Source organism: Pimephales promelas, chromosome 5, assembly GCF_988280905.1.
Source record: "Pimephales promelas chromosome 5, fPimPro1.hap1.1, whole genome shotgun sequence".
Taxonomy (NCBI): domain Eukaryota; kingdom Metazoa; phylum Chordata; class Actinopteri; order Cypriniformes; family Leuciscidae; genus Pimephales; species Pimephales promelas.
The window spans coordinates 16,569,307-16,583,536 of NC_142773.1; the positions used below are offsets into that span (position 1 = coordinate 16,569,307).

Genomic DNA, 14,230 nt, shown 5'->3' on the forward strand with positions numbered 1-14,230 from the left:
TCAGCTGTAGCCAAGAGCTAGTATGACTCGGAGAAAGCAAACTCATCTAAAGTTCAATGACACATGATGTAGAATGTATACGTTTAGACTTCTAGACAGAAAAGAGTCAATAAAGTGTTCCAATGTCTACATTAATTTTTAGTTAGCGTGGACCCCACAATGGCAAGAGACCTGACAAGTGTGTGTATCACAAGGAGTGATCGCCACTAAACACTGGTCCTACTGACTGGTCCCCATGAAACCACAAAAACCAGAATGTCCGCAGAAGTTTATATTGGACTAAGGATATACATTGATGTATACACATCTAAAAATGTACATCCATGAAGAAGTTAACAATTAAGAAGACGCCTCGAAACTAAAAAAGTAGAAGGTTCGAACCTAATGGAGGAACCAGTGAAAGACAGTAAAAGAGACCGACTAGTACCTGTGTCTTGAAGCTGGATGATCTCGGAGGAGTCTGCTCTGTTGCTCTGAAGAGGTCAGCCTCAGAAGACTCAGTGGCATCCAATGGTTTGTCCTGAAGAATAAGTTAACATTATTATTGAATAGATGGTCAGCAGTAGCATTACTTCAGTGGAAACAACATTAACACATGTGAGACACAGGAGACATGCATGTGGTGGCAATGTTTACATGTTTCCTGTATCTGAGGCTAAATCCAAGTTACTTTTGATGGGTTTAAGTTGGCTGTGATTTCTGTCATATCTATGTTGCCTGCTATAAGACAGCTCTAACCGTCACAGTCGAGGAAGTAGTAAAAATGAAGTGTGGCATGACTGAATTCAGCTGTAGCCAAGAGCTAGTATGACTCGGAGAAAGCAAACTCATCTAAAGTTCAATGACACATGATGTAGAATGTATACGTTTAGACTTCTAGACAGAAAAGAGTCAATGAAGTGTTCCAATGTCTACATTAATTTTTAGTTAGCGTGGACCCCACAATGGCAAGAGACCTGACAAGTGTGTGTATCACAAGGAGTGATCGCCACTAAACACTGGTCCTACTGACTGGTCCCCATGAAACCACAAAAACCAGAATGTGCTCAGAAGTTTATATTGGACTAAGGATATACATTGATGTATACACATCTAAAAATGTACTTCCATGAAGAAGTTAACAATTAAGAAGACGCCTCGAAACTAAAAAAGTAGAAGGTTCGAACCTAAAGGAGGAACCAGTGAAAGACAGTAAAAGAGACCGACTAGTACCTGTGTCTTGAAGCTGGATGATCTCGGAGGAGTCTGCTCTGTTGCTCTGAAGAGGTCAGCCTCAGAAGACTCAGTGGCATCCAATGGTTTGTCCTGAAGAATGAGTTAACATTATTATTGAATAGATGGTCAGCAGTAGCATTACTTCAGTGGAAACAACATTAACACATGTGAGACACAGGAGACATGCATGTGGTGGCAATGTTTACATGTTTCCTGTATCTGAGGCTAAATCCAAGTTACTTTTGATGGGTTTAAGTTGGCTGTGATTTCTGTCATATCTATGTTGCCTGCTATAAGACAGCTCTAACCATCACAGTCGAGGAAGTAGTAAAAATGAAGTGTGGCATGACTGAATTCAGCTGTAGCCAAGAGCTAGTATGACTTGGAGAAAGCAAACTCATCTAAAGTTCAATGACACATGATGTAGAATGTATACGTTTAGACTTTAGAAGTTTCAATAATAGGTACAAAGAAACTGTGGTTGTTTTAGGACACATGAGGTAAGAGTAATATACACAATGTATATCTGTAAAAAGTTGTTAAATTGATTTGGTCTTTTAGATGATGATTCCATGATTCCAAAACTAATCTGAGGCAGAAACATCAGCATTGGTTTAAATCTGGGTAAAATAAAACTATCATTCTGACTTTTTTTTACAACAAAGCCAATATTCAACATTTTTTGACAAACCTGTTTCCTCCAAGGCCAATCAATTCCACCATAGTCATAAGTTATCTCTTCTCCTTCAGTGATGTCCTTTAAAGCAAATAGGCAGAGGTGTGGTTTTCCCTCTGTTATGACCCTCTTCATTTTGCAGTTCGGATTCTTGTGGCAATCATTAACCAGACGCCCAAAACTGGAATCCTCTCTAGCTGCATCAATACTTTTGAAAGGTGACAAACCAAAAAGGTACAGATTAGGCTCAGTATAATTACATTATAATTACATGATGGCTAAAGTTGCAAAAAACAAGACAATTTTTATCACACATCTGTTTGCGATATGAACTCGACTGATGGGCAAGCCTTACCACCATGTTTTTTCTTTCCAGTAGAAGTCAAACATGAAAACACCACATCTATTGTGATATGTTCTCCTCCTCCTCTGAGATTCTTCAGAATTGATCAATTCTCCTCTGTATTCCACCACAAAGTCTCCTTTTCTGAAATGGGACTTGGCAAACACCCCTCGACCTAGTGCACACACATAATTACACTTTTGCAGCCTAAGGTTGGGTGATATGGCCTAAAAATAAAATATCATATTGTATTTTTTTTTTAATTCGATTTACGATTTTTTTTAAGGAAAGCAATAAGTACAAACGGAGCAGGAGCGTCGCTTGAGCATGTTAATCAATGAGTGCATTCACACCGGGAACCGGAGCGTCGAGCAGGAGCGTCGCTTGAGCATGTTAATCAATGAGTGCATTCACACCGGGAACCGGAGCGTCGAGCAGGAGCGTCGCGTGAGCATGTTAATCAATGAGTGCATTCACACCGGGAACCGGAGCGTCGAGCAGGAGCGTCGCGTGAGCATGTTAATCATTGAGTGCATTCACACCGGGAACCGGAGCGTCGAGCAGGAGCGTCGCTTGAGCATGTTAATCAATGAGTGCATTCACACCGGGAACCGGAGTGTCGAGCAGGAGCGTCGCTTGAGCATGTTAATCAATGAGTGCATTCACACCGGCAGCCGGAGCGGCACTTGAGCAGCAGTGAAGCGCGGTTTCGGCGCCCAGTCTATTTTTGCTGTACTCAGTTAAAGTGCTTTCAATAAAGTGAACAGCAATTTATCAAAACTAATAAAAATCATAAAAAAGGCACATACCTTTAAAAGAGTTAATGTATCGCACTTCTAACTCTGTTGTCTTGTCAAGGGCCTTCACAGCATGTTCTATGGCATCCTGTGTTGGTGGTTTTCTTCTTCGTGTGGCCATTGGAAATCCTACAATAAAAAAACAGTGCAGTTTTAGACCAATAGCCCCATAAATCTTACACTTAAAATTATTTATGTTATCTTAACATTAGACACTGGAGTATAACAGGACACTGCTTCTGGTCAAAGTTTAGCACTTTACATGCACAGGACGCTTACTATTATTGGAGTGATATGTGACAATTTACCTGCTGGTATCAACCCTAGACATTGCCTTTATGTACTGGCATTCACTGTCATGCCGAAAACTGATCATCCACCCAAAACTGACATCTGTCTGCTGGAGCTATATTGCCAAGTCTCTTCAACCACTTTCTGCTTTGTGAAATAGGCTACTGCATTTTATGTGTTGTATTGGCCATTTAAAGGTATTTTAAGAGGTAAAAATTACTAGGTGAGCTAATAACTGTATATAAATATAGCTCTTCTAAATGAAATCAACTAATTTCTGGGCAGAAATAACCTTTCAGTCAATAAGAAAAGGCTTCAATCATTTTCTGGTAAGTGAAATACTTAATTTCATTTGTTTTATTGGCCATTTAGAAGTATTTTAACAGAAAAAGGACTGATTTGGTTGATAGGCCTATCAGTACAGCAAGTAAAACAATGCAGTCATGAGGATAATTGTAAAATTCTCTTCATTTTATATCTAAGTCGGTAGTGAGTCATGTTAACCAGCCTATAGAGCCCTTTTCCAAATATAAACAAAGATATTAGTCATAATTAAGCCTTACAAACATCAGTTTTCAGCAGACGATCACTTTTCGGAAAGTGCATGATTAAGTTAGCACGTGCATGCATGTGAACGGCCAGGTGATTTGTGTTTGTCAATTAGAAAATTGATAGAGAACAATTCTGAAACACAGTTAAAACGACTGGTAACTGAATAAATTTAGTGACTGCTGCTGCTAAAACTGACTGCTGCTGCTAAAACGTTTCTTAGTCAATTGGCATAATTGTTGGTGTTAACTAATTAGCTACTTAATTGTTAGCTAACGTCACCGTTAGCCAAGAGTAAAACATGTAACTTAACGTTAAGTATGCTTTTCTAGTATGCTTTTAAACGTTTTTATTCTGCACTTAAATCGTATAAAATTGGAATAAATCTTTAAGTCACATAGGCATAACTTACCTTTTTATATTTAAACCAGTCTTGTCACCTCACGCTGACTCCGAAATGGCGTCCTTTTCTCTCCTCGTGTGTGGAGTACGGATGGGCGTATGGATATGAAGTGGGGAAAAAAGCCGGACCTATGTTGCCCTCTAAAACTTAACTTCGTTTAATTAATATAACCAATCGAATCATCTAAAAATCAATCGTATCTTTCCTTTGACGTGCCAAGCAGAAAAAAAAAAAATATATATATATATATATATATATATATATATACACATATATACATATATATATATGTATTCAAATGTTTAGGGTTGCAAAAATCCTTTATTTAATGTAACTATTTTGGAAATGTCTACATTTTGAAAATTCATGTGTCAGTGAAATATACAATGTTATCATTATTCAGCACTTAATAAAAAAATAGCCTGTTTAGCAATTAATTTGTTAAGTTTCCTTAACATGAGCATAGCTTTAGCAATTAATTAAGTCATCGTTAACGGTTGACGTCAATGACGTGGCACATGCGCATTTTAGCCAGGTGTGTGTTCTGAAATTGAAAAGTGTGTTGAGGCTATACCATCATGTGCCACTAGTGGCCAGTACCGAGTTCCCCATCCTAAGCACACCTAAGCACAAACCGTTGGTTTTTATGCATTGTGAGGTTACCCCTGAAAACTTTACAGGGCATGTCATTGACCTTCTTTTCACTGAAAATGAGGTTCTTTTTGTGGGGACCAGGTTTTTGGTCCCCACAAAACTTGTGGTCCCCACGCTGTGACTGGGCTTACAGGTTGAGGTCCCCACTATGTGATAAAGACAAACACACACACACACACACACACACACACACACACACACACACACACACACACACACACACTGTATATCCTTTATGTAATGATTAAATATTATTTATGTAATTACTACACTCTTAATCAACCACACATGTACAATTTTAGTTGATCAATTATTATTACACACAGTTTAAATGAATAAATATGTAAAGGTAAGCTAATATAAATACGCTTTAGAATCAAAGATAAAGAATAAAATGACTACATGTGAGCTTAAATGTCCAATTTTCTCTATACCTTTATCAACTGTATAAACTTTGCACTGATTTTAGACTTTTTTCTTTTAGTTATCCTCTTTCATAGACATATATTTTCTTCCTGCTGTGTTCATTTGTTTAAATTCTAATTTTTTTTTTTTTCAATCGTGTAATATTCTGCAAAAGAGAGAAGTGAATTGCGCTGCTTCTCTCGCGAGAAATGAATCGCAGTTTCATTCTTTCTCAGCATGTGATTGGCTGTTCGCTACTGATGTCCTACCCAAACTCAAAGCCTGAGTTGGCAGAGTGAGTTGATGATCAGCATCATGGTACCAACAAGGCCTGGTTGGATTGGTTTGGTTTTGGTTGAGTTTACAGGAGCAGGGGGCATGCAGTGGCAATATAAACTACTTTTAAACATACCTAAACAATTTTTTAAAGGTTTGTGTTAAACAGTTGTTTCGAGGTTGGACAAAATGTGACTTTTTTGCTAAATGATATGATGCAATAATAAAGCAAAGGTTCAAACAAGAACAACAACAACGATGATGATGATGATGATGATCATAATAATAATAATAACTACTGTTGTTGTTTTTATTACTATGCAGTGTAACATCATCACGTGGTAAATGACTTCAGATGAAAAAAGAAATAGGCTAGCATTTTATCTTTATTATTACTATTGTTGTTGTTGTTGTTGTTAGTATTGTTAATAGTTCCAGAAAGTAAAGAAGTGTGTATTGCCCTGATCAGCATCTGTAGCTGCACTTAACAATCCATCAGCCTGTATGACAGACAATTCCCCTTGCCAATTGCATCATCATATCAGATTACTTAGGCTACAACTCTAATAGAATACACGTATGGAAAGGATTTTAAAATGGACTTTAGCCACACAGATTCAGTAGATGCAGCAGTGAGGGGAAAACATATAATACATCAAATACAGCCAAATCCATACTGTTCCATCGTACTCTAGCCTACAAAGCAAAACCATCTCACCTGTAATTGTGCTATTTGATCTCTTGGTCCACAAAAATATCCTGTGGAGTCCTCTTGTGATTAACGCCATGGGTTTCTTCTAATGCAGGTCTATAACGGAAAATATCTTGGAAAATATCTGGAAATCGCAAAGATCACACACTGATCATGAATGGACAACTAGGCCTACTGATGACAGCGTCACAAGAGAGAAAGAAAGAGAAAGTCAAGACCAGAGTTCAATCCTTCTGTGCACCAAATTCATTCCCAAACAACGCCACTTTTTTTGGGTTGAAGCAATAACTTGCTTCGCAATATGGCATGACTCCAGCCTAATGCGCAGCTGCAATGGCCTGTCTAGCCTACTGTATTATCCTAATCTCCCTTCAGAAACAAACACACATGATAGTGGCAATATCATCACTTTTTCTGCACTATAACCTTAGTTTATTCATCTCAATTATTCTTGAATATTTTAATGTCTAAAGGTGAAAACGCAGAAGGCTAAAAGTGGAGAGCACGGTGAGCGCGCGCACGAGAGAAAAACAAACAGCAGGTGGCGCTAACTGCAAAGAAGAGTTACAAGGACAGGCTCTGATAGTGTGTTTATCGTGAATTAACTATTCCTGTGTTGTTCTAGAGTTATGTAACACAAAACAAATCTGCTTTCAGTTATTTTAATCCCAAAGAATCCTTGTTTTAATACTCAGTTTTCAATATTTATCAATTGAACCCAAACCAACCATCCAGCCCAGCCAAATCATAAATAAAGGCTGGATTTGATGATGCATGAAAACTTTTATTAAAAGCATTATAGGTAGCATTATAACCTCTACCTGGGACTAAGGAATAGACGTTTGTAAACAACTTCTCCTTGGTCTTTATAAATGACTGACATCCATTAGTGATCAAATGTACCTAGGCCTATCACTTTTATGGAAATGATATATTTTTTTTAATTACTATTTATTTAAATCTGACTAATTATCAAATTGTTTGTCATAAATCAACATCTCAGGAAAACTTTATGGAGGACAACAGGACAACATTGTTTATCAGCCATTTTGGGAGACGCAAGTGAATAGGGAAATACATTATATCAATATTCCAATGAAATAGTATGGGCCAAATGAAAATGTTGCCGATTATTAGCCTACTCCCGTTATAATACAGTTTTTTTTTTTCATTACATGTTGCCCCGAGAACACATTAATATGCAAATTAGATACAGTGTATTGCATGTCAAATTGGCAATACCCAGGCCAATTTGCCCACATATTGCATAAAATAAAATGGTGAATCAATTAATTCCGTTATATCTTTCAAAACAAAGGCTGGATGAGAACCATCTTTATACAACGTTTGTTTAAAAAAATATTGAATCAAAAATGTAGCCTATTGCATAAAAAATAAAATAAAAACATTGTTTTTGCCTATATGTTATTTCATGCCTTTTTCTTCTTTAAACAACTGATGTCCACTACAGAGGACATATAATAGCATAATTATAAAAACATTCTTTTTTTTTTTTTCACAAAAGTTTTTCCCAAATTTGTGTTGTATGCTCTAAACAATGTAATGACTGTAAAAAAAAAAAAAAGTAATGACATGGAGGGGGGGGGGGGGGGATCAAATGTTTTTTTTTTTTTTTTTTTTTTTCAGGGTCTCAGGAGGATAGGCTATATGCATCAAATATATGATATATATATATATATATATATATATATATATATATATATATATATATATATATATATATATATATATATATATATAATTGACAACAAATCCTATAGTCTACAGAACACACAGCATCCATGTGACTTTTTAAAATCTTAAAATAAAGGGATACTTTATAAAAAGATAGGCTATACTTAATTTTTCAGACATACTGCAAGACTATAATAGCTATTATTGTCTGAACTCTCCAAATGTTATTCTTCGTGATACACATCGCATCATGTTGCTATGTGGGCTTGTGACCATTGAGATTTGACAGACTAAGACAGGAACCAATAGCGTCGTTCGTAGACGCCTAGATGCTCCTGATTCCACCATTCAGCGCTTAAAGGAGGCGGGACTTGTGTTCCTCTTCTATCATTTAATTCGTGCAGCACCAATCGGTTATAGCGTACGCCCGGACAACAGAGCAAAGACTGGGTACCACAATGACTGGAGATGGCTTTCTTTTGATTCCGTGTGTTTAAAAGGAACTTTCTATTTACGGGATTTTCTTTCCCTTTGAGCGCAAATGCTCGCGCACGCATCTAACGTTATATCGCCATTTTACCCCAGCCCGTGGCCCGGACGAGAGATGTTATCAGGAGGAGACCCCGCCGCTTTTCATCGGTAAGCGAAACGAAATGAGCTCGAGTTCGCTTTGTGAGCCGTTAAATAATACGAACGGCATCCGTTGTGTGATATCCGGATGAAACCCTGCGCATTGCGGTGCGGTTTGTTTTCGTTTCGCTCCGTATTTTGGAGCGTCGGTCGGGCATCCCCTCCTCTCCCACGCATTCCCCAATCGTTAATCGATTACATGGACTTGGGGCAAATGTCACGCTTTCTTCCATATCATCATCATCTCTGCATGTGATAAACTGCAGCTCTATTTGAGACACCACTGGCTCTCCTGTGTCATAAATGAAAAACAAACCCTACCCTCTAAAATTCACACCACCATGGGAGAAGAATGCTGGCTTTGGAAGGAAACACAAGTCTTGCACGAGAAGTCACACCAAAATAATAGCCAACCCTGGAATTGTGATGAAAGTGCTACGGCGGAAGAAGATCATCATGTTTCTGGCTTATTTTCTGCTGGTGGCTCTGACCATGCTGAACCTGGCTAATTACAAATGGACCAAAGAGCCTCAGCAATGCAACCAGCCGGTGCAAGGAGTGAACTTCCAAAGCAGATCCGACATACGTTACCTTTACAAAGCCCCGCAGGTCAAGAAACGCCAGCTGGTGTACGTGCTGACCACTTGGAGGTCCGGCTCGTCGTTTTTCGGAGAGCTCTTCAACCAAAACCCTGATGTGTTTTTCTTGTATGAGCCCATGTGGCATATTTGGCAGAAGCTGTACCCGGGGGACGCGGTGTCCCTCCAAGGAGCAGCCCGGGACATGTTGAGCTCTCTTTACAGGTGCGATTTCTCCGTTTTTCAGTTATACAACAGTCCCGGGGGGAAGAACATAACCTCTCTTGGACTGTTTGGGGCCGCCATCAATAAGGTCATCTGCTCCTACCCCTTCTGCTCGTCCTATAGAAAAGACGTGGTGGGAATGGTGGACGAAAAAGTGTGTAGAAAGTGCCCTCCGCAGAGCCTTCAGATGCTGGAGGAAGAGTGCCTGAAGTACAACACCATAGTGATAAAGGGAGTTCGCATTCTGGATGTAAACGTTCTGGCTCCTCTAATGGAGGACCCCTCTCTGAATCTGAAAGTCATCCACCTGGTCCGAGACCCCAGGGCGGTGGCCAACTCCAGGATTAAATCTAGACACGGACTCATCCGGGAGAATTTGCAAGTCGTGCGCAGCAGGGACCCCAAGCTTCGTCGTGTGCCATTCGTGGACCCCAACCACAAAATGAACAAAAAAGACGGCTCAGATTACCACTCCATCGGAGCCATGGAGGTGATCTGCGAGCAGACGTCTAGGACTCTTAAAACTGCTCTTCACCCCCCCAACTGGTTCAAAGGCAAATACATGACGGTACGTTACGAGGACTTGGTGGAGAATCCCGTTAAAACGGTACGGAATGCATATCGCTTTGTCAACCTTTCAGCCAATCACGAAATTGAGGTCTTCGCCATGAACATGACGACGGGACCGAACGCCTCCACCAAGCCGTTCATCGTATCGTCCAGGAACGCGACGCAGGCGGTCAGCGCTTGGAGAACTGTGCTGAACTACCAGCAGATCAGACAGGTGGAGGAGTACTGTCAGCACGCCATGTCTCTGCTGGGATACCTGCGTGTTCGCACGGCCGGCGAGGCCAAGGATTTGAGCAGGCCGCTAATGACAGTGCCCAAAATATGAACCACAGCCAAAGACGTTTCAATGTTTTGCGTTTTGCGCTGACGACAGCCGCATTCTTGTACAAACTGATATTTATGTTCAATGCTTATTAATGGCTCAGTGGAATGTATCTGTTTGCATCATCCCACTTACTGTCTGTTGGGACCAGAATATTGTCTGTTGCATCGCCACCTTGTTTGACCAAAATAATAAGAAAAAAAAAACATACTTTGTGAATGACGTGTCTTTGGTCATTAAAGCTATACGCCAAGATATTTATTTAATCAAAAGATTTAGATTTTTTTTTGTGTGTTGTTGCATTCACTGCTTTCAGCACTGTGCAAACTAAAAGAGACTATCTGAAAAAAGCAAAAAAAAAAAAAAAAAAAGGGTTTGACGAATCATCTGAGATGCGCTCTAGTTCCTGTAGACTTTGGCTCTGGGTTAACACACTTAAAAGCATGTCATTCTGGTTATGCAGTACATTTTAATGTCTCATCATGTCTTAATTTTTATGGATAAAATATTAAAAAAAATGTAATTGATTTTCGACCCCAATTACTTTCACTGTATAGACAAATTTCTATCTATATATCTATCTATCCATCCATCCATCCATCCATCTACCCGCTATATACCTGTCTATCTGTATATCTATCTGTCTGACTATTGTTTAACTAAAAATGAAAATTCTGTACTTATACCCTCAACATACATATATTTCTTTCTTCTGAGCAACAAAATATATATTTTTTTCCTGTGCATACAATATTGATTTGAAATAGCTTATACATTATTTCCTAGAAATATCTTCTTTTGCTATCTATCTATCTATCTATCTATCTATCTATCTATCTATCTATCTATCTATCTATCTATCTATCTATCTATCTATCTATCTATCTATCTATCTTTGTGTCTGTCTGTCTGTCACTTTCTATCATATTTTATTGTATGACTTTAACTAACAAAAGCCAGCTCAGCTCCTTAATGTCATCATATATAAATATATAAAATGACCATTGTGAGCAGAAAACACAACAGTATCACTATTAGCAATGTATTTGATACCATTAGGTTTGTTTCACTCGACATTCAATCTTGATTGATACAATTACGGAAATGAAATTATCGACACTTTCAAAGATCGCCCTTATGTAAGATATAACAGTCAGTCTCTGAGCAATGGCTGACTAGCTCTTCATTTCCATCCTGCTATGCTATGTTGTAATTAAATAGGTGCTTGATCTTGACCTGATAATATTTCTAAAAAAATTGTTTACACCCTTTAAAAGTAACAGAGCTTTAAAGCTACTGCATAACAGAAATGACCTAACAATGTATTATGTGGTTCATAAGACAAGAGGGCCTGAGAGCAACTCTCTCCCACCTCTTTCATTTCCACTTTAACGACATGCAGGATGTCTGTATTTCCCTTTTTTTTGATGCATTTGTTTTGTTATCTACAATGTTTTTGGAGGAATAACACTCTTGGCTCTGCTTTGATTGGTATGTGGCCAGTAGTAATGCACTCTGACGTGATTTTCATTCCCGGCACATTAGTCTGTTTTAAACTAAGCTGTAATTTTGTGACGCTCCGAAGATTTTTGCAAACGTCTTCTCTAATGTGCTTTGGCAAGTATATAGATTTGAAAACATCTAAAAAGAAATGCAGCATCGCCAGCAGAGAAAGAGCTGCTTCACTTTGAAAGTATACAAATACGTTTTGACACACTATCTTCACTTCTTTTATTTAAGATACACTCAATCAAGATTCACGGCTGAGTTTATTTTTAATTTTTAAACTTGGCATTTAAATCACTGCATGGGCACATTGACACATTTAAATTGAAAACTCACTTTCTCACAAAGTTTTAACACTATGCTTAAGGACCCATTCTCTTCCATTCAAAAGAGAGTGAGAATGCAAACTTCTAGAAGTTTTCTTTCACTGTGAAAATTCAAATTTGCTTCAATACAACAAACTTCAAAGTGGCGCAGTTGCTGAAAAGGTAACAATATGTTTTGTTTGAATTTTTTCGAAATATCATTATCTCTTTATTATTGATTATGCCCTTATGATTGTCGCATGATGTAAAGCAGTTTTACAATAGGGTTATCATACTTTAGAATATTTTTGGTAACACTTTACAATAAGGTTTCATTAGTTAACATGAATTAATAATGAACACTACTTATACCGCATTTATTTATCTCGTTAATGTTAATTTCAACATTTACCTTGTTAAACACACATGGACAATCAATAGACAGCTGGAATTGTATTAACTAACATTAACAAAGATTAACCAATACTGTAACAAATGTATTGCTCATGGTTAGTTCATGATAGTTAAAACATTAACTAATGTTAACAAATGAAACCTAATGTGAGTAGGTATATTTTAAAATATTCGTTTGAAGGTGTTTTTTTGTTTTTTTTCATCAAAGAATCCTGGGGAAAAAAATCATGAATCATTTCCAACATTGATAATAATAAATCATGAATCATTTTAACTTTAAAATGCAAATATGAGGCGGTGAGTGGTGGTTATATAATAAACCTTGTGTGTAAAATCTTTCGAGATTCACTTCTGTTTGTTTACTAGGAGCCATAGTGATCACTAACCATAAATGTATCTTGTGTGCACACTAATCGTACCAAATATTTGAAATTCAATTTAAAGTATAATATAGACACGTAATAAAATATTTTATTTTTACACATTTTTAAAGAAAGTGCATGCAAACTTTAAAATGGAAATCTAGGCCAAATATTCAAAAATGGCAACAATGGTTGTGACAGTGCTGAGTTTGTGATCATGTGACACTGATATATATATATATATATATATATATATATATATATATATATATATATATATATGAAGAGTTCAGATGCAAAAGCCTCTAAGTGCCATTTGAAATTTTCGTCTAGAATGATACTTTTTATCAAGCTTGTATAAGTTCAGTAATTTCACTTAAATGACAATTAGTAATCTTCATTGCCATTTAAGTAAAAATACTGAACTTTAATATACAAGCTTGATAAAAATGATAATTCTAGAAGAAGATTTCAAATGGCACTTAGAGGCTTTTGCTGAACTCTTCATATATATATATATAGATAGATAGATGGATGGATGGATGGATGGATATACATACACGTTATTTTAAATGATAATAATATTTCACTATATTGCTGTTTTTACTGTATTTTTGATTAAATAAATGCAGCCATGGAAAGCATAAGTCACTTCTTTTAAAAACATGAAAAACATGAAAAAAAAAACGAATCCTTTAAGATCCATATCATTTGAACAGTGTGTGTGTGTGTATGTTAGTATAAACTATCGTTACGCATTGATGTCTGTATCTGTATACCAAAGCAAAAACTATTTTAAGAGCCAAACGGCAGAAATATCAATGGCTTCGGCTCTGTTTCTATTACATCAGCTACAGTATGTACAGGCATTTAAATAGTGGCAAACTGTCAACTGTAGCAAATCCTGTACAATCAGTCTGTCTCCCAGGAGTATCCAGTGACTATGAATGCTTGATTCTCTGAAGTGGTTGCCATCGCAGCCGTGTATGAGAGCGAGCGAGAGAGAAAGAGCGGCCTCTGTTTTGCACAGCTGTGGGTGGGGAGGCCCCTGAGGGGGTCGGGGCAGGGGGCCTTATGTGGACTGGGTGCTAAATGGCTTGGCTTGAAGAACTGTTGGCGCTCAGTTTGGGTCCCGGCAAGTGCTCTGGCCCGTCGGCATGTCTGTGCTCTTATCCTGTTAACAGAACATGAGGTGATATAAACCACAGAAGAAAAAACAAAGTATGGCTTCATGATGACATTGTTTCACTTCCAGTAATACAGGATGCCTTCGTCAAGCTTGAGTTGCTCTTCCAGAGAAAT

At 37.7% G+C, this 14,230-nt stretch overlaps 1 protein-coding gene and 1 long non-coding RNA gene across 2 annotated transcripts; one reads left to right on the forward strand and one right to left on the reverse strand.

Annotated features, from left to right (window-relative positions):
* Positions 1–1,917: 1,917 nt before the first annotated feature.
* On the reverse strand, positions 1,918–3,403 carry LOC148981401 (uncharacterized). Its single transcript, XR_016168502.1, has 3 exons — positions 3,044–3,403; positions 2,247–2,409; positions 1,918–2,099 (listed from the first exon to the last, which is right to left on the reverse strand). It is a non-coding gene; the product is annotated as an uncharacterized LOC148981401 (long non-coding RNA).
* Positions 3,404–8,410: 5,007 nt separating this feature from the next.
* Positions 8,411–12,902, forward strand: chst2a (carbohydrate sulfotransferase 2a). Its single transcript, XM_039661292.2, has one exon. It carries the CDS (start codon positions 8,950–8,952, stop codon positions 10,342–10,344), a length of 1,395 nt encoding a protein of 464 aa, XP_039517226.1. The 5' UTR covers positions 8,411–8,949; the 3' UTR covers positions 10,345–12,902.
* The last annotated feature ends 1,328 nt before the right edge of the window (positions 12,903–14,230 follow it).

Bases quoted from the DNA above. Each gene is read 5' to 3' on its own strand.
- chst2a (XM_039661292.2), top strand. From the start codon at position 8,950: ATGAAAAACAAACCCTACCCTCTAAAATTCACACCACCATGGGAGAAG.